Here is a 22,326-nt window from a genome sequence, read left to right on the forward strand (position 1 = left end):
CCATCCCCACATTGTCGGCGTTTCCCCTCCTACTGTCCGCTCGAGGCTTTTTCCTTTTGCGTGCAATTCGCATAATAGGCTGCGATTATAATGCGTATCGAGCGCGAGCGAAGTTATAATCCTGACCTTCTCGATAACGCGCTTCTTGCCACGATGTTTCGGTGCGTGACAATTAAGGGCGTGACAATTCATGTTTTTCTTTTTTTTTAATTGTAAAAGTGTTTTTTTTTTAAATTTTGTATTTTTGTTGGTTTACGATAATGATAAAGATTTATATTTATACATACACCTTTTTATTGTTATATTATTGAAATTATTTTTACATATGTTTCTTCTCGATTGATACGAATGACGATATATTATAACGAAGTGGTGATGCGATAAAACCGGGAAAGGCTGAATATCTTTTCTGCAGTGTTTTACGAGGAATTCGTTTTTTGTTTCTTCTCAGGAAACGCACAGATAAAGGATAAGTAGAACACGTATTGTTGAATTACGTTTGTGAATTATTAGAATAAAGAATGCCTATTTTGAAGCAGTTATAATTACAAAGACCGCGTTGCAAATTAAGAATTAGTGTTCATGAAATATTGTAATACCGATGTTACATTTGCTCCTTCGCAAAGATTCGATTGATCGATCACGCAGATGCCCTTACGCAACGCATTTTGCATACAAACATTATCCTTATCTTCACAAATATTATCTTTATCGTAAATTGTTTCGCGGAAATGAAAACCAATTTGTCTTGTGTACCAGCTGCTCGAAACAATTCTATTAAAAATTTTTCCATGATTCTTTCTTAATATACATTAGTTAAACTTTTTTTTTCCAAAATATCAAACTTTCTAACAGTAAATCAATCAGTAAATTTAACGTAATTGCAGATACGCAATTTATATTTAACCAAACCTGCCTCGAGAAGAATTAAATGATGAGTATATCTTGAGGGAGGATTGCATACATCTCGAGTGATGCATTATACAAATATTATCTTTATCTCCGCGATACAGTCAGCGATGTCTAAAGCGAAATGGCTGATGACAGCCGATGTCATTATATATTTCATAACTTTATGATACATCGCTCTTATGTTCCAAGAAGATGCGCCCCGGCATTCTCTCAGCACCGTAAATCGTTCTCCATTATGTGACTAACAAATGTCCGCGTAACGCGCAGTAATAAATCTCCCCTTGTAATTATACACATTATAGAGGACGATTTTGTACGCAAAGCGACACAGTAAAAGGTGCATCCTCCAGTTGAAAAGTCGTTTACGTCTAAAAGTCATTATCTCTGACACGTATATGTGTAATGAGTCTCACCTCTATACATCAATCGTGCAGCTCAAAAATGTAGGTCAGACGCGTTAATGAGAGAAATCATTGACATACTAATGGCTAAATCGATTTTTTTAAATAAATTAACGCACATTCTTTTACTTGCTCGGCGCAACGTGCATCGTATTGATTCGAAAATTAAAACGCGATTTGAAAGGCGAAGAAAACAATTGTTTCAAAAACTTTGAATGGATTTAAAGCCTGTTAATTTGTTCCATCAAGCGGATTACTTTCGGAAACGAGAAACGTCGAAGCCTGCGTGTCGAAGCCGGAAATACGGTTAAGGCTTCGTCCCGCTTTTCATCGTATGCCGATCAATGGAACCGCGAGCCGCGCTTGTACCTGACCTCGCAACCTCGCTCACATTCGCCAACAGAAGATAATCGGTGGCCAATGTTTAGTTTCCTCTTCTTCTTTTTCTCTCTCACTTTCTACGTTCTCTCTCTCTCTCTCTCTCTCTCTCTCGTCTTCGCTGCGCGTTCTGTCGATCGGTCGATTAATTGGAATCTCGTTCGATTAATGAAGAGATCACATTGTGACACGCAACAATAATTCCCGCTCGATAATTGCGCCTCGCGTCCAGTTACGTAACTTAGGTTCCTCCACTTGTCCGCGCGCCGATATCGGCAACGACGCCGCCGCGACGCGCCGCCGCGGCCGAGCCAGCAGACGGCCGGTCGATCGCGCGATTTGGATTTAGATTTGGTAATTTGTAGACGGAAATGAATGGACGAACTTGGGCTAGTCCGTGTCTAAATTAACTCCGCGCCAGATGGCAGATAGTTTAGACGTCGCGCCTGCCGGGGGCGACCGGGTGACGTAAGGAGCGACGTCGTTTCGTCGCTCGCTCATGCGGTCCTCCACCTGAGGATGCTGAAATTGAACTCTCTACCACTCTCTTTCGTACTGCCAACAAACTGGATAAATCGCAGTAATCAACGCAGCGTAAATGAGTTCTGCGACATTTTAGATGATCTTTTCACGGCGCGTAAGAAAACGCGAGCCGTATCATCAAGCACATAGAGAATGTATGCATATGAAGATTTCCAACGCTGACAATCCTCCCCCGCCCTCCCTCCACGATATATATATATATATACATCCCAATCGAGTACGTCGACGCAAGAAAAAAAAAAGAGAAAGCAAAAAGACAAAAAAACACTCAGCAGTCTTCCGTTACGCTTGTGTTGCAGACTGAGGATGTCCTCAAAGAGGAAGTCGCCACCAACGAAGCTATCGGAGGGCGGGGGCGGTGCGGGTACAGTGGCAGGCGCCAACGAGGAAGAGGAGGACACTACCTCGCCGGTGGCCGGTTCCGGTGGCGAGGCGGCCGTCGTTGTCGGTGAGGAGGGTGCCACCACCCCCGTCGACATCGAGGAGTGCTACTCCCATCAGAGAGGCGGCGAGTGTGAGTCGTCCGGCTGTTCGTCGCCGGCGACTACCAGCGAGCCGGATCTACGGGACTCGCCGTCGCCCTCGTTGAATTCCTTGCGGACGGCCAAGCGACAGAGGTTGCTGTTCCTGTCGAGCCAGGAGACCCTCGCACCGTACCACCATCCCCATCACCACCATCACCACCACCACCATCATCATCATCATACGAACACGTCGTCGTCGTCGGGTGCCCTGGAACCGGCGAGCTCCTCGGAGTGCGGCTCGCCACCCACCCTCCTCTCCGTCGACCCCTATTACCCCCATCATCCCCATCACAATAACAACAACAACACCGTCACGCAGAATAACAACAATAACGGCAGTGGTACCACCGCTGCTGGCAGTAAAAGGTCCATGGACGACGTTCTCAAAAGACTAACGTGCAAGATGAACAGCGAATCCCTGTCCATCCAGGACGATACTACCAATACCAGGCGGACATCACCGCCGCTCTCTTCCACGCCAACCGGTCACAATGCACATAGGTTAGTCCAGGTGATATCAAATATCGAAATAGAGGACTAGGGCGAGCGAAATAAGATTTGTTTCTTTTTATTTTAATTTTTTGAGACAGTCTGTAAAAATATTTTCGATTAACGTTTGACTATCAAATAATAAACAGAGGAAGAAAATAGATTCGATATAGTATACATAGCATTTCCCATGTCATATAGTATTTGTAAAAATAAATTCGAGCTCGTTCGAATATTAGTCAATTCGTTCGTTAATGCTTTTCTATTCTATGCTTTCTAAGTTGAAATCTGTATTATTCACTGAAAGATAGTGAGTAGTCCACAGATTTCAATGATATAATTATATGCCAATTAGTCATACACGTATACATTGTCTAATCATATTAGTGTGAATATCCCCCTCTTAATTGGAATTCGGACTGACAGTGAATAGTCACTGATGATCACACTTATAAGTATAGTGCAAATCAATAAGATTTCACTAATGCATATTTAGAGAGTGAAGTGTCTAGCAAATCTGCTGTATATGCTTATCAAAAAAGATATATTTATTATTTAAAATTAAAGTATATATGAAACACAATAAAGATTAAAAAAGACCACTTTTATTTTTAAATTTGTCGGTATTTTTTACATGTGCTAGATTTGTCAATTGTCATTTTTATCTTCCATTTTATATCAGTCTTATATCTGATTGTCATTAACACGGTCAGGAAGTATCTTTTAAATAACAAGAAATGAGATTAGAGTGCTATTTGAAAACCTCCTCCAATTTTCCTGATCGTTTAGAATCCATTATGATTCGTGTAATTCATGCAATATATAAAGCTCGATAAAACGGCTCTTACGCAACTTGTGTATTAATTATTCGATACCGTGTTCGAGCGACATTGTAACAGTGCACTACTCTGTTGCAATATCTGCCTCATAATGCGCCACCGTGTCGCCGAGGTTATCGTATCTCTCCCACTTTACATAACTGATTAATATAATATAATGGCAAATCGGAGGCGGATATAGCTTTTTGCAACTTTGTTATAAGTGTCTATAATTTTTTCTTTCGCAACTTAACTGCCGACTATGTAATCAAAAGCCTATACAAATACAACTTGTTTGAATTTAATCTTAATTTTAATGAGATATTAATCATGGACACAGTTACAAATTGTTGTTTATTAGCCAGACAAGTTAATATGCTATAGTTATTTCACAAAGTGAAAATAAAATTTTCTCCTGGTATAGTTTACATCGATTTAATGGCAAACATTTTAGAATATAGCAAGTTTTAACTTTAAACTTTAATATATTTTTAATCATATAAATTTAGCTGAAATATGTATATTTTCATATTTGAGAGAACTTTAAGTAAATTCTCTTCATGGAAGCTAGCCACTCAAGTAGAATTCTTGAAAAGGAAAACTTGGAAATTTAGCTATCGTAATATTATCGGTATCCTTCAAACACAACTTACAATGTGATATTTCACATTCTTCATCATCCGATGTTATCGCCGGAAATTAAGGCGTCAGCTATAATTTTGTTTTCTGAAAGAAAAGAGCACTGTGTCGTTTCTTGCCTCAACACTCTCAAGGTCTGGTATCTCGGATATAGTAACATGCAACTAACGATCGGGCGGAGCTTAAAAGAGACTATTGTCCCGAAACCATAAGGCCAACCGACCAACCTCTCATGAAACGAATATCTATTGCCATACAGTCAGTTGACAATGACCAGTAATTCAAGAACTAAAAGCAAGATGATGTAACACACACACCACAGTAAACTATAGTTTAAAATAATTATTATCAAAAGAAAAATTGAAAAAGAAAACAATTTTTCGGTTTTGATTTAATATACTTTGAAATACTTTTAATTTAACGAAAATTATTGTATGTACTGCTTTTGTAAATCGTTTATAGTCAACAGGCCGATCTTGTATTTTGATCAAAACAAAGTAAATTTACGGATTTAAATTTATAGAATATTAGTATAGATTGACGTTATGCTTTTCAAATAATTATGCCGATAATAATTGTTTCCGAATAATCACGTCTAGCGATAAACTTTATACATACAATAATTTGTTTGCATAATTTTCTCTATTATTCCGTATAAATTGCTCATACAAAGTCGTGAATATAAAATATAATCTACATGTGAATAATTATGACTTGCGTCATTCGAGATGGTACGATAGCGCCACAATGATGCTACCATAAAATTATACTTTTGCGTTTCTATATTAGTCCGTATTACATTATTGTGATGCGTATCATGTTGATTGAGTGAATATTGAAAAATGACTGACTTAATAAAACGTTTATAGGCGTGATCAAATTGTTACGAACTTCCTAGTTTCTGTATTATCTTTCTGCAATCATAGGACTTGTTATTATTGACACAAAAAATATATCGTTACGGCAGCAGATCCGCGCGAGGTAACACCTGGCAAAATTATACGGAGAACGGGCAACAATAGAATAACAGAAATCGTTGCAAAAAGTGTTTTCCTTCGAGCTAGATATGTAACGCAATGTCTTACGTTGACGTGAAGTCATTGAAAGAAAATGAGTGAACTTGGCAGCGTGGAGAAGCGGCAGCACAGAACTGTGCCAGTCTACTGCCCACATCGAGCAGACGGCTCGCCAAGATTCTTCAAAAATTCAGCCAACAGTACAACGTGCACTTACGTTGACGTTTACCTTCTTTTTGGAGCACGTTCAATTTGACTTCGCGTACGTCGAAATAGCATGGATTCGATTTAAAAATATACAGCCACTACTCACGAAGTTGTTATCACACGCTATGACAGTACACACACACACACATCTACGTAACATTAAAAATACCGAGAGTACTCAATTTATTTTCAGAACAGTTCTATCAATTTATTCTTATCGGCAAGCTAAATATAAATCGTAAAAATTTAATTCGCCGTTTATTTGTCGCGAAGATAATTTTCAATGCGTCGCGAGGATGAAAAAATCGGCACGGCTCGGAAATACTTTGAATTTGTGTTACGTTCGCACGTAGCCATTCGGCAAGACGTACAAACAACTGTAACAACATTGTTACATAAAGCGTCTCGGATACGTGCATCATATATATGCACCACTGACGTATAATCGCGCGCGAATCGTATTATGAGCGCGCACAAGCATTTGGAGATGCGAGTGACTAGCGAGTAGAGTTATAGGATGGACGAAAATATCGGGCATATACATTAGCTCTCGGCTAGTCTAAATATAGTGGATATTGGATAAAAACTCGCGAAGAGAGTCGCATTATGGAGCGGCGATAACTTCGATACATAAAAACTCCTGATATTTCTGATACCGGAGAAATTAACGACGTCGGCAAAAATTGTTGTCGACAGTCAGCTAAATAGTGTAACGCTCTTAAAATAATTGACATATATCATCTATTTAACAAATAACAATTTAGAGATACCGCGGTATTTAAGCAGATATTATAAGTTATTATAAATTTACTGATTTGATTCCGATATAAATCGCGGAGTCCAAAAGCTTTGATTTAATGGCAGAAGCAGAGATAAAAGATTGATAGATACATATATATAGCTTGGCGGTTTATATATATTACAAGATAATGGCTCGGTAACAAATTGATGATATCAATCGTAACGCTTAATAACTTAGACATCTAATTATTGATAGCTATAGCTTAACGTTAGGTGCAGTTTAACCTTAGCTGTAATTTTGATAAAGCGCTGCTATAAATCGAAGGAATTAAGGATTCGCCACGAGGATCTCGCGTGTGAGCTTCGGCGGCAAAAACGAAATGCAAAGGATCTCTTTATTCTTATTGATTTTATCTATGATCCATGTGCCATCGATTTATCATATATTCTTACGTCCGTTAGCCTACGTAGACAAGAGTGAGTTGTGCCATGCAGAGAGTAACACAAAAGAGACGAGGCAACCATTTATCTTGGCTCGCGCGTGAATTTGAGCCCTTTGAATATCTTAGCGTGCGATAATAATAACAGAAGGCAGTTTTTATTTTTAAAACCGTCAAGCACGAACGAAATCTGTCGTCGAGCTCGCGCCATCATTGTCGTGTTAAAGAAAGTTTACGTGCAATTAAAAGGCCTTTCGCGAAACCGGATGTGCACTTTCGCTGGCTGTTGACCGAACAAGGTACATTTAAACACTCGGAAAATATTCAAATATCGCAGTCTGTTTAATTTCAACGGTGAAGTGTTAAACGGGTGATTGTCGGCGAATCAAAAGCTGAATAAAAAAAATTTTACAACTTTTACATTTTTTTTTAATGCACGAAAACTAATCTTTTATCGAAGGTTTACTAGTAAAATATCTTAACGAGGAAGTTATAGGTATAAATTGACGTGATGTTGGGACTTATTCGTAGCTGTTCCAGCTATTAGTCAGAGCATAAGTACTAATTCGGCATAATTAAGCTAATCAAGGTAACATTGAAAATCTAAAAATATCATATATTCTGAAATTTGAAAATATCATGTAAATGCTGGGGCTGCATTTTGTATAAACGCGGAAAAAGTATCCACGTCCGTGACTTGGCGTATTCGGGACGGCTTAAACGTCGGTGCGGCATGTCATTTGCGTACATCGTAATGTAACTTTAATCGTTGACCCTGTAATGTCAGAAGAAACGCGGCGGACGACGCTGGCCTATATTTTTCGCAGCGCGGGCTTCCTCGTTGTCAGCCTCGTCGTCACCCTCGGTCCTTTTCACTTCGCGTAGGCTTTGTCCGACCGGTGGTCTCCTAAGCGCCGCACAATGCGACCTGTATCACTTATTCGCGGACCATTTTCTTCAACATAAAGGGGGACAGAATCTCTCCTCTCGAGGTCGGTTCTGGGCGGGTGCTCGAGGGCCGGAGATCCGGGCAGAGGAACGGGGGAGAACTGATGGCACCCCATCACGGACGCAAACACTCGCCCTGTCGTGATTGCGCGGCCGCGACTCATTTATTATTCACCTGGCTTCCAGCATCGCGTACGCGACCACCTACCATCTGGTTCTAACCTAATGCGCTGGAGGCTACATATCTCGCTCTCTTTCTCACTCGGCGGATCCAAGAGCATCTTTACATCGACGGATATTTCTGCGTGTGACCGATCTATTCTTTTCTCTCTGTGACATTGAAAAAGTTGCCGCGATTATTAATGATAAACAATTATGAAGAATTTATTATTTATAATTAGTTAGAAAAATGTTAGGAAAGAGTAACGAATAATTCATTATTATTGATGATTGACATAGAGAAAAGAATCCATTTTTATTGTATATTAAGAATTAATTTTTTGCGACCAAGAAGCTTTTGGCCTTTGTTTTTTGTTTCTATTTTTATTTGTTATACATTTCGTAGTTTTAAGTAGAATTTCTTTCTTGATGCTAATTATTAAGTGCTTAATTAATTTATAGATAAATATGTACACTCTTAATAATCATATCACGTAATAACTTTAAAAATTTCTAAAAATTTAGAGGTGCTAAAGTTAGTCAATCAGAGATTATGTTAGACATTTTAATGGTCATTAATATTACCACACGTGCGATTTATGGACATGTAACTGTTTAAATGTAGTTTGTACTTGGCTAGCTTTAAATTCTTATATCTCGAAATAAAGATGGGAAAGTTTATTATATATTGCATGTCCCAAACGATCCACTCAAAATTTTTTAAATTTAATACAAGATGAATATGTAAGATAAATATGTTAAAAGTATTACATATATATAAAAACAAAATGTGACACTTTGACACAATTTGTAAAAGCATATTTTTTTAGTAAAATTAACATTTATGATATATTAACACACATACATTTTATTCGTTTTAAATTTACATTTCAAAATTATATTATTTTTCATTTCATTTATTCATAAATAGTGTTATTCTAACCTAAAAAATGTTAAATATTAATAATGTTGAATATTGAATATTAATTTAAAGTAAACTATTTAAATATTCAAATTGTGTTAAATTTTAACATTCAATTACATTAAAAATTTAATATAAGAATTTAATAAGGATTGGTTTTAATATAAATACCAAGTATTTCTTTACTATGACCTAGTTTTTTAATTTAAAAAAAAATTTAACAACTTGGGATCTCTAATAAATATTTCTTCTCTTTAAAATATAAATGTTTCCCCGCGCTCATTTCATTCTCCTTACTGGACGAAATTGATCGGGATTGTATCAACGTGTGTTGCAGTTGCAGTGGAAACACAACCACCACCGTGGCAAATAACGTGGCACTTTCACCTCCGGATGCTGGAAAGATATCAAACACGGAGGCGCAAGTAGAGCAGGACGGCGTGGCGGCCCTTCATAGGATCCTCTGCGCCGAGAGTTTCGTTGAGAAGGAGCGCCGACTGTCGGAGATGATCCTGCAGCTGCAGCTGCTCAGGGAGCGTTTGGTACAACAGCAGGATCAGTCGAAGGTAAGCAGTCTTTTGTAACAAATGCATCGACGTAAAGGAAAGTAGCTGAATTATATTTATAAATATTGCGTTACTATAAGAGGCACAAGCCGAGTATCTCGGATTTGAATAATTCAAAGTCCGAAGTTTGCGAATTAATCATGAATTAAGGTGCGGAGGCACGCACGTAGATAACGGAATATTAATATATGAAAGTTCTCGTTTCGAAACCCGAGACATCGAATACATCGAGTGCATTGGAATGCGTTCGAAGTAGAAAACAGGAGACTCGAATAGAATTCGTTGTCGCAATATACATTATAGATAATAACGGCGGATAATGGAACTATAGAGTATTGTAACAGTTACACAATTATTCGAGCGACCTGTTCAATTACATCACATCATGCGGGATATCGTTTACGATTAACAGGAGAGGGAGGGAGGGGGGGGGGGCAGAGAAGGGAAAAATAGAATGCGTGCTGCCATGACGAAATAGGGAACGACGGATCAAGCTGTGTCTCAATATATAAATCGTCAGCCGACGCATGTTGATTGACGAGGGAAAGTGCATCGATTACCGCGGAATCATAATTACGCGGTTGAATCGCGGCCGTGCGGATATCGCGGGCAACGAGATAGATGGAAAAAAAAATGAGAAACTCGAGTGTTTCCTCGACGCGCGATGACTGGTATGTCGTGTATACGGCCGGGCGCCTGTTTAATGCGTTTCCGTTTTAAAAAGACACCGTGGCGATAAAGCATTCGCAATGATCCGCGGCGACTCTCGTGCGAGAGATTCGCAGAGAATAATTCACGCGCCTCTCTCCAAACGGCATAAAAATTCTGCGCGCGCGTACCTTCCCGCGCCATCGGAATGTCCGAGCGGTATTCTTCCGCTTAAAAGCATCTCTCGCGCGATGTTCCTGACAATAACGTCGAGACCTCTCTCTGTGATATTACCGTACTAATAGCGGCGAGTCCGTTGCACCTCCGCGAGAGTATATAACAGTACCACCTTTGATGCGCCTGCATCACGCCAGACTGCAATCCGCGATCGCGGCGCATCGCGCGGGCGCGAACGCCGGCTCCGGGCGCACAATGAGATCTCATTGAAATCGCCCCGGCCTGCGTATCGGATTCGATAACCGCGTCGAGATTAGTATCGCCTTCCGTCTCGCGGCGATGACTCGATACTTTTTGCGCGGCCTCAAAAACCGCGGGTCATCGCGTGGCTGTGCGGCGAAATGCAACCACTGCCGCACGAAGTCGAATCGCGCGCGCGCGAGGGGGAGACACCGGAGGAACCTGTCTGCCCGCAAAAATGCGAGCGCGTGCAGATAATGCCCGACGTGTATTACCGTTATTATGCCAGTCATTTACGTGCTGTGGAAACGATGTTTCTTCCCCCGATGTCCCGCTAAATTCGCCCGCCGGCGAAATTCTACGAATGCATTCGCGCAAATATCCGTCATATGCGCGCGGCAGGTAAGAGGCCTCCGACGAGAGGCCTCCGGAGCATTAATATTTGGAATTCGGGGGAGGGAGGGAGGGAGGGAGGGGCGGTAACAGCATCCGCGGCGGCGGCGGCGGCGGCGTAAACACAGACATCTCGAGGTGTATCCCGAATGTGGAGATCGCGCGCGGACGAACGATCGGCCATGATCCGCAAACACACGACGGACGAGTCGCTGACACATTTTTCAATTATATCAATTTATATTTAATTTATGTCCGTGCACGGGAAGGGAGAAATGCGCACGTAAAATTCGAATAATAAATGTGCCTCGCGGGGACATTTGATTTTTGAAAGGCACCTGCATTTTCAAACTACAAATTTGCAATTGCACATGACGCACGTACGAATGTCAACAATTCTTTATACGAAATTGAGTTTATTTAAAATGAAAAAGTTAATAATAATATATATAGGCGAACATTGCTTTTTATATCAACAATTACTCTGTAAATGAAGCGTAATAATTAAATTTGAAAGTATAATTTTGCTTTTTTTGTATTTATAAAAATTGCCGCGAAATGGTACATTTATTAGTATATCTTATTTGTTTAAAAGAGGAAAATATTTTTTTTTTACGAGAACCTAGAGTCTATTGACATCCCGCTTTCGCACTTGAGAAATTTATACCTAATAACGCGAGATTAATTCCACACAACGTTTGCGAGCGGCTCACGTGCAAGAACGCGGGCTCTAAAGTCATTAGATAATTAAACTCGGGATAGAAGGAGAGCGAGAGAGAGAGAGAGAGAGAGAGAGAGAGAGAGAGAGAGAGAGAGAGAGACAGGAATCAGAAGTCGTTATGATCGTCCGCAATTGCACCAATAATTGAAATCCGCAGTCGGCGAGAGCGGCAATAACGTTTTAACGACGCGAGAGAGGAAAGATAAGGGAAGTGCCCATCTGTGCGAATTTTCCGTGTCTCGGTATTTCCTGTTATGTTAGAGGCGTATTTCAGTCATCGCATTACGAGTTGTCCAACCTGCTTGGTTTGAATTAAAGAACATAAAAATAATAGAAAAAAAAACCTATTTTAATGTTTCAATCTGCAAGATTTCTATTCAGTGATTAATAATTGGCGTGTCCGACAAACCGGTTGTACGATAAGTGAATGTCAATTACCCTGGTAAGGGGTTCGCTGGGAAATCTCTCCAACGGGCGAGAGATCGGGCTTCGTGACTTCGCGAGGACGTCTCGGCCGAGGTCCTCCACAGGGTGAAGAACGTTCTGTCGTCCGCCATTTCATCGGCGCGGAGTGAAAACGCGTTTGTCGGCGGCGTTTGCGCGCCGAGCGCCTCGAGTTAGCCGACGTTAAAGCGGAAATGCAACGACGGCGGCGGCACCGCCGTCGGGGCGGAGGGGTTGAGGGGGGGTTGAGGAGATAGGGGAAGAAGAGAAGCGGCACAGAGAAAGCCGGACGGCAGGGAGAGGAAGGTGAGATTAGGAGCGGGCGTGCGAGATAGATAGGAGCGAGAGTGCGCGAGAAAGAGGTAGGTGGAGTAAAAAGGCGACGAGAGTGATAGAGCGAGAGACGAGAAAACGTAGGAGGAAGGCGGTAGTCTCGATGTTCTCCTCCTCTTGGATCGCGGAGGGCGTATAGTAATGTTCGAGTTGGTAGACTCGGGGGTCGAGTGGGGGTCTCTCCCTCCGTCTATCTGTCTATCTCTCTCTTTCTTTCTCCCCCTCCTCCCCTTCCCCCCCCGCCGTCGCATTCCCTCTTGCCGTCCTCTCCTCCCGGTGTGTCTCTCTCCTCCGTTACCTTTCCACCTGTTATGCGACGCCGTGCCATGCTGCCGTTGGCACAGGTGTGCGCGACCGCGTAGCCAGCGACAGGGCCCGCACGCTCTCCTCGGTCTCCTCGGTCTCCTCGGTCTCTAGTCTCCCACCTCTCCGACCTTTCTCTTCCACCTTTCCGTATCTCGTCTCTCCGTTTCTCCCTTTCTCTCCCTTTCTTTCTCTTTATTCCATGCACCACCAGGCTCGACTCCTGTCTTTCCCGGCGAACGAGCAGGCCGATCGCGCGTGGGCGGCGAGGATCGCGTTCCCCTCTATCCCGAGGCGCTTTCATGATCCTACCTATACGTACGGCTGCACCTGCAGCAGGGATACACCGTCACGCCCAGTAGCTCGTTCGCAGCCGACCTGCTGCAACGTAGACTTTCCCCTCAGGACACATTCTTCTCTACGCCGAAGGCGCGGTTTCGCCGGCTGAAAAAGTTGCATTTTCGCATGTCGCGCGTATCGGCGCTTCGCTTACTGTCGAGCGAGGGATTTTTTTCGCAATGGAGATTACAATATGACGTACCATCAGACACAAAATCCAGCCGCGAACAAACATCTAGCGGTCCAAAAGCTTCTCATTTCGCTTGGTCAAAGATGTTTGAGTACACTCAGGCAGCACGGTTCTCTTTGCGAACGAAATTTAACCCCCTTCCTCCCTTCACCTTCCCCCGCAGGCGTACGCAAAAAGCAAATTATCTCCTCTGTGTATGCGGCGGACGCGTATATTTCTCTGAAATAAATTTTCGTTTCTCATAAATTACCAACTTGCCAAACACGCGACGCAGCTGCGCGTGAAATTAGTACATTAACACGTTTCGCTGTACTACTTTTACATATTTTAATAAGAATTATGGTTAGCGCGCATTACCAATAAAATACGTATATTAACCACGTGCGAAAATCTTCATCATGCACGATTCGGAAAAAAAAAGCCGCGGTTGGAAATTCCACTTTTTGAAATCTAAACGGCCCTTGCTCATCTAAACAGACTTGTAATACTTGATAAAGCGTTTTGTAGAATTTTATTTGATTACTTTAATTTCATCTCTCTCCTGCCAGTTTGAATATTATTATACGGGAATAAAAACGTATGTAACAAGTTGGCTTCGCCACGCTCCTGCTTGATAACAAAATATGCTTTAAAACAATTTAAGGAGGGAATTAAACAACGGTGATATGTCTGTGTGTGTTTCTATAAAAAGAAAAACGTTATAAATCTGCATAAAATGATTAACGATACAATTACATTTGGACGTTAGTTAAGTATCTCATTAATTATTAGAATATACAAAGGAATATATAATTATGTAAATAATAATTAACTCTTAATTTAATTTACCAATGACTTCAAGACATTAAAAGCTTATATATTAAATCCTTTTAAGTTTATTAATCAGTTTATTATAATTTATAAAATGATGATAAAAATATTATATAATTATATATTAAATATTATATAAATGCAATATGGACGCGCATTATAATTACGATAAATTGTACGATAAATCCACATATGCAACAATAAATAATTATGGAGGTATGGAGGATAAAACATTATGGAGGTATTTTGGTCTAAAGGACGAAAAAGTTTGCCTATTTTGAGGAATTTTTTAAAATTAAAACTGTTGCACATATTTTTCTACGCTTTTACACTTCTACTTGTATATTTACATATTTAGTAAATATTTATAAATTTGGTATGACTAAATGTTTATTAGTGTTTATGTAAATTATGTTTACGTAAATTTAAAAATAAATACATTTTTCAAGTTGATTGATATGATTGATATGATTTTTGAGAAACTACTAAAGCTGTCGACTTCAATTTTTGCATGTGTAAAACACATGTATGTTTATCGCATGATAAATGAAACTAAAATGAAACAACGTTACAAATTATTAAAATAATGCAATTACAAAAAATATTTTTAACAAACTTGATTGAATTTGGTTTGTATATTGAAAAATTACTTTAGCCGACTTAAAAGATATTTTTGTTTTTAAATTTAGACAAAAACTAATGAATGTTTAAGTAGAAAAATTTATAGAGATTTATATGCATAAAAGTAAATGTAATAAAAGCTCATGGAAGAATATGTGCAGCGGTTTCCTTTAATAAAATTTCCCAAAATATAGGCGGGCATTCTTTCTCGCGTTTTAAAATATTCCCTTAATATATTACGGTGCAGTGCGCCCAGCAAAAAATCGTACAGGTATTTGTACAGGTTGTCATTATTATGATTCCACATATTTATATCTATCAGACGTATCTGTTGTACGACAATATCGTTATTACGTGCGACAACATGGTCCACAAAGGCGGGGCAAAACTGCACGAGGGCATCGCGTTTCGCGCATCAGGAGCGACAAGGGGGCGTGCGGTGTTCGGCACGGGGCGGACGCGCGCTGCCGTATTCCACGCTTGCATGTGTACGTCCATATCCGTTTGTCCATTTGCGTATCGGCCGGTGCTTTATGGGAATTAGCAGTGCATTGTGGACCGCCGGTGGGCGGGCTGTGTGTGCACCGGTGCACGAGACGCGACCGCAGGCACACAGTCACCCCCGCGATCCGATGGCGGCAGGGTTTGCGGCGGGATAACCGAAGGGGATGGCGAGAGATAAAGAGAGGCGAGCGAGGAGAGACACAACGGTTATGGACAGAGGAAATAAGAGGGAATTGCTCCCTGCGGCTGGGGAAATGGAACGGGGATGATTCTCTTTCTCTCTCTCTCTCTCTTTCTTTCTCTCGGTCTCTCTGCGTTACTACTGTTTGTCAATACGCGAGCGATATGATCACCAAGTATAATCACCGGCGTACCCGAGAGAGCGCTGGGCTTTCTGTCAATAGAATACTACTTTGTGACCTCCCGCCCATCGATCCCCGTGTTACCGCTCTTCCTCCCTTTTCCATCCCCCGTCGACCACCCTGCATCTCGCCGCTTATATATTGTATCAAATGCATCCGAGCGTCCGCCCTCTGAAACACATCGCCGCTCGTAAAATCCGTATCGACCATGAAGCCGGTAATGTGTGCATGTATTTAACACACGCATACACAGCGAAGGGGGGGAGGGAGGGGGAGGGGAGAAAGCGAAGGAGAGAGGGATTCATAGAAACGTGCACACGAAAGCCCGTGGCCGTATCGGGCGTTCCGTGCTGGCGAACAAAAGTGTGCCCTCCGTTCTGCATATTTGCGTAACGTGTGTTTCCGTTGCCGCGTTACGCGCGTACAACCCTCTCCTCCCCCGACTCCGTCTGTTTTTTTGCGCGCGAGCGGCTACAAAGGGAATCGCACAGCGGATATCGCGGCCATTGCGATCGGGAATCGCGCGTATGTGCGTGTAAAAAACATGAGAAATTTTGCGACTGGAACTTATTATTTGCCGCTCTTATAACTGCAGCGTGCAAGCATCTCGCAATGCATAATTAGCGGTTGCTGCCGATAACGAGATATTTAAGAAATTGGTTAGCTCACATTTTCTTAGACATATACTTTTTCTTACATATGATAATAAAATGAAATAAGATTCGTTCGAATCGTGCGCTACGACTTTAATGTCACGGCATTCAAAAGTAATTACTCCGAAGAAATTATTACAAAAAAGTTATTAATTATCACATCAAAAGTGTCACAGTACGTACGACTGATTCGGTTTGTAGAAGTTGATTAATGATTGTGTTGACGATGTAAGACGTTAAGTACATTATACATGCAAAATAGTATGACATACTCAGAATATTATAAATTGCAATGTTAAGGTGAATAGTTCGAACAGATTGAACGTATAATATGTTCGATTTTTTGCCTGAACTCTAACTATAATGTAATTATTATAAAAAGTTTTCAAAGAGAAATTTATTTTTATTTTCTAATTTTTTTACATATATATGCACACACACACACATACACATTCTATTTTCACATAATAAGGTTTACAATCTTTGTCTTTCATCTTGTTATTTGCGTTACATGTTTAGCCATCCATCATCATCCTCATTGCGACGCTTACACCTCGCTTACATCACAGCCTCTCTTCGCAGTTTGTACCCTGTCTTCGCTAACGAAGCTTCCGCAAAGTGCGCATTATCACCACGTCGTGTCGTCGCAGTGATTTTTAGAGTGCGAATCGGTCTGCCGTTAAACAAGCTAAACGAGCGCGGTCGCGCTCGGTTTTCGCCCTAGCCTCTCCATCCGCTTTTCGAGAGACGTCGACTTACGCGCGCATCCGCGTGTGAACGTCTATCCTTCTTCCGTTCAGTTCATTCTCCGTCGAACTTGTCGTCATCGGGCGGCTAGGCGGGAGGTCGTGCTACCGCGGAGGCCTGGTCGATGTATCCTTTCGAGCGATCAAAAAATTACCGTATTCGAGTGGTAGGCCGACAACGTTTGCCGTTTGATCGTGGAGCAACGACGCGTGACTTTGCGCGTCCGCGTCACCTGATGCCAAGCCGGAGATTTTTTGGACATTTCTACTTGTAATTTGCGTTACGACAAAAATACCTCTTCACCCGCTCTTTTCCGTTAAACAGACAGAAAAGTAGATTAAATTAGTAATTAAAATTAATTTAACGAAATACTTTAGATGTGATGAAGACAGAAATGTAATAATACTTTATTCTCTTCAGCATTACAATTTGCCAAGAAGGGTACTTGGTTTGAAGACAGAAATGTATATCGAAAAAAAACAAAAAAAAAAACAAAACTATGTTGCTATCTTAATGAAATATTGAATAATTATAAAATTAATATACATTGTAAATTAATGTGTGATACATGTTACAATTTAGCAATATAATTGTACATGTCTTTTTAAGATATTAACGTTTTTCTTATTAATCGTAAAAGCACTTTTAAATTTAGACTAAAAGTCCCTGCACTGTAATAAAACCATTTTAAAATCAACCTTACTTGTAGAGGTACAAATCGCTGTTAAATACTACGGCGCCATGTTGGCCATTAACATATTAATGATTCTCTTTAATCCACTTTCTTTTCTTCTTTTCTCTGTTCTCATTTTTCCATGCTTATAACTACTTTGCCGAATCTTTTTTTTCTTTTTTTTTGTTTCCCTTACTTTCTACTCGCTTAATCTTATCTTGTCCACTCGTTCTCTTGGATTTGTACATCCAATAATCCTTTCAAGGACCGGTTTCTCGTCACGTTGTATCAATACAAGTAATTGCAATTAATTCAATTTAATTCATCGTTACTCGTTCAAATAATGTCTCTTTCTTTCAATTAGTTCCCTTTTATTTGATTTATTTTTTGTAATTGTAATAACTTGTTTTACTTTTTTGTTTTGTTTTTTTTTGCTTTCTTGTAATTTGATTATTGTTATTGATTTTACGTTGCATTTTAAGAACATTTAGATGACAATTACAATGTTCCACAAAATTTGGATTATTTTAAATATTAAAATGCTCACTCATGTTATAATGATAGACAGTGTATATTTCTCGATCTCAAAAAAAAAATATTGTGCTAAAGGATTTATATGTAATCGGAAAGATACGGGGTAAATGGCACGACGTCCACGTTGAGTCCAGAAGTATGCAGCTGCCGTAAAAATTGAAAATGTCAGTGCTGCAATAATTGAAGGTTTAAATTAAATCGAGTTTATTGGCCCCAAAAACGCGGGCGTTCGGCATCCAGTGAAATTGAATTACAGCTTGAAAAAAAAGGACGGTACTTGTAACCCGGTCGCCGCTGTATTCTAGGTATCGAAAGCTGATCGGGGATCATCGGTGTAAAACGCGTTCAATCAGCTCCGTATATGTGCATCCGAACACCCGGCATATCGGAAGTAATACTGCACTCCAAAAATCGACGATACGATTACGCGCGTACCTATCTGTTTTCGTATTTTTTAACCGTAACTGCAGTGAGATCCAACCTGTTATTCAGCGTCCGATTGAATGACTGTAACAAGACATAATTCGTTTTATTTTCCAATACACATGCATTGCTGCGTATCGTTTCCCTCTCTCGCGTTTTCTCTTTTCCTCCCCCCCCCCTCCCCTTCTCTCATATATATATATATATATATATATTTATATAATATGTAATATATAATATATATAGTTTACCGTGATCGATATTATCAATATAAATGTCAGACATGTCAGTATCTTGTTAATATGAATATATTAACGCACGTAGAACACCTTTTAATATCTATCATCGTCATGGTCAGTAGCCACGTACTTGCAATTTTATACTCTCGTTAACGCAACGACTATGGTCGTGCATTAAATAAGGTTCTAATTAATATAAAATGTTTATATAATATACGCCGTTGAATATAATTATGTGTATGCAGATAATTATTCCAAGTCGAAGGAAACTAGAAGGCAAAACAAAAGATGCTATCTTGAATACTAAATATCTCTTTCTTCGAATCATCATTTAATATTGTCGATATGGTAAATATAATATTATATATAAGTACAATTATATTTCTATATTTGAAAAGTAGAAGATTTACTCTTAGGACTCCTTTAAAAGATATAATATATATATAATTATATATTCTATAATCTTTATTGATTCCAGTGTGCATTGCGCTTAGCTCTTTACTTTTAGTCTTTCGTAAAAAGTGTTTTTAATGCTATAGTTAAACGTAAAGGCAGTCATTTAAATTGCAAGTTTATTATTAAATATTAAAAGTCATCCTTCTTCTCTTTTGCATGTTACATCCCATGGTAATTGTTTATATTCTCTTGATATCCAGCCGAGTACCTCTAATCGGGATCACTGACGGCTATTATATTAATTACGAAGTAATTATGTCGTCAAATAGATTCTACGTCTTATTCTACGAAAAGAAACAGCGGGCGTTAACCACATCCACGACGTTGTGTGGACCACTCGACTATACCACATTACGCGAACCCTCTTAACGCGCGTCTCCTTAGTCGCTGTTGCGCCAGCTCCTCAACCTCCTGATTTTCCGCGGCGAGAGCAAAATCTCTCGTAATTATTTTTCTCATTAATGCGCCCCATTGTCCGCGCGCGTGACAACGGTATCGGTAACCACCCCACCGCGTCTTCATTAAATCCACGCGTGAAACGAAGCGTCAATCCAAAGGCGAGATTTCGCGGACGCTTCGTGGTTAATGAGCGCGGTATGAGATCAACTTAATCACTACGTAATAATATCCGTAGGATTATTCCAGAGGGGAATTGTCGTATAATGCACCGTCAAGTATTTCGAGAGTAAGAAAAGTATCCAGAATAGTAATTGTATTATTATCCACGCGTCGCATGATTCCGTAGTGAAACTAGAAAAAAAATTTTTAGCACAAAAGTCCTTCCCTCACGTGACAACAGGGTATTGTTGAAAGAGCGCGAAATACGAGATAATTATCTACCGCTGATTCTCCTCGAGAGCCGGGAGAAGCCTTTGTCCTAAAAAGATGCGGCACCGCGAATATTCGCGGATGATGCTCGAGCGAATCGTCGCGCGCCTCCGCAGCCTTCGTCATTCTTATCTAGCGGCGGCCCCCACGTTAGCGACACGGATTGTTAACTGAATCCGGGAGTCGGCATTGTTCGAGGGTACCGAGCGCGCAACAGTGGCCCATTGTATTCTCTCTGGCACGTCCGTCGGCTCCTCTTCCTCTGCCTTCGATAGTTTTTTCTCTCGTTTCACGATCCGCGTCACCGTCGCGGCTGATCGTCTCCCGACTCTTCATAACTCGCGCTTATTGTTGTCGCGCCTGTGATTGTCGAGCGACGCGAGCTTCTCGAGAGTCTCGTTCGTCCTCTCGTATTTCGGCTCGCTTGCCTTCGACATCGCCGTCCGCTTATCGGGTATATCGGAGCGAGCAGACGCGTTTTTAAAGTCCAAGCTCCCGCGAGGCCGCGGTCGCGGCTGCGGCTGCGGCGGCGGCGGCGGATATAATGCGCGTTTCGGCCACGGAGCCGAGAATAGTTCAAAGTAAATACCGTGCTGTGAGTGGTGCCTTCTAATCTTCTTCTCCTTCTTCCACGGACGATATTCTGATTGCATTATGACCCGGCCTCGAACAGACGCGGCTTCTCGAGAGGGTTATTCCACCGACGATGCTGATGTAACGCGCGGGGATTGTCGCCGGTGGTAAGTGGCAGTGTCTGGTTAACCAGTTTGACTCGCGAACGGTTGTTGATGGCGCCTGAGCGAAATGTCTGCGAGCTTTTGGCAATGCAGCGTCACGAAGCTCTTTAGTAAAAATGTTTTTTGTACGACACAGGTGGCCTTAAGGAGTATAGTTGCACGGATTTATTACAGAATCAAATCTGTTATAGGACAAAAAAGGGGGGGGGGAGGAATGTAGCCTTTAATTATTATAGAATATAAAACGGTATTATAGAAACTACACCGTCTGATAGAAGACTTTTTTACATTCATGTTTAAAAAAGTTTATTTTTAACTTTTGTTTAAGAAACACTATTAAAAATTAAAGTGGTATGCCAGTATTGGTGACCTTTCTCTACGCTTTTAATTTCCGTTTGCAATTTCTCCATCTCTGTTTTGATTTTAAATTGAAAGCTAGTTTTAAAAAAAATTAAAGTTAGTCTTTTGCAACGTAACTCCAGGCAAATAAATTTATCTTCTTTAAAAGGGCTTTAAACATAATAAGCTCGTAGGGGAGATCACCTGATTATTCGTTATTAACGCGGGCATTAAATAGCCCGAATATCTATTTAGAACCCATAGTAGTCGTAGATCTCTCGGAAACAAGTAACAACTGCAGACTGAATGTACAAGCTCTTCTGCCGAGATACTTCGGAAACGGAGTAATTGAGCGCGACAATGGGTAGACATTTCGGCCGCGATATTTGAATCTAGATATATCTCGCAGCGATCGTGAGGACTACAGAATGAAGTGGAAGTAGGTACCCGGCGGGCATTGAGTGCAGTTATACTTGTAACTTGGACGGCGACCCCGTGAGAGAGAGAGGAAGAAAGAGGTAGGGAGAGGAGGGCAACCGCGGGCGCTGCAGTAGTAAGAACTCTGCCGCGCGCACGGATGTGAATGAGCCCCGCAGCTGCTACATTCCTGTGTGCCATCACTGCAAGATTTCCTTCCATTTTCTTTACCCTCCCTCCCCCTCTCCTCCCGAATATTCTGAGTTAGACTCGCGAGAAGGGACCCACGTTGAATTGCGCTCGCGTCGGTTCGCAAATCCGCTCGAATCAGCGGCACTCGGCCGGCGCCGGCTCCACGGCACAATTTCATTGTGTCGTCGCGATCTTGAGCAAAGAGTATCTCTCAGGCGGTCGAGATTGCGTAAGTATGCAACGTAACTGCCGCAAGAGCGAATTCTGGAACATCCGATGCTCCAGCTGATGGTGCCGGTG

At 41.0% G+C, this 22,326-nt stretch overlaps 1 protein-coding gene across 4 annotated transcripts in view; it reads left to right on the forward strand.

The window, feature by feature from the left end:
- LOC105834809 (transcription factor SOX-13) overlaps positions 1–22,326 on the forward strand; it is a 107,034-nt gene that overhangs the window by 64,663 nt on the left and 20,045 nt on the right. For all 4 annotated transcript variants that reach the window (XM_036286920.1, XM_036286962.1, XM_036286886.1 and 1 more), the window contains 2 exons: positions 2,534–3,259; positions 9,475–9,703. In XM_036286920.1, the coding sequence (XP_036142813.1) occupies positions 2,534–3,259; positions 9,475–9,703 (955 nt within the window). The remainder of the gene's footprint in view (positions 1–2,533; positions 3,260–9,474; positions 9,704–22,326) is intronic.

This window comes from Monomorium pharaonis, chromosome 1 (assembly GCF_013373865.1).
Source record: "Monomorium pharaonis isolate MP-MQ-018 chromosome 1, ASM1337386v2, whole genome shotgun sequence".
Classification (NCBI taxonomy): Eukaryota; Metazoa; Arthropoda; class Insecta; order Hymenoptera; family Formicidae; genus Monomorium; species Monomorium pharaonis.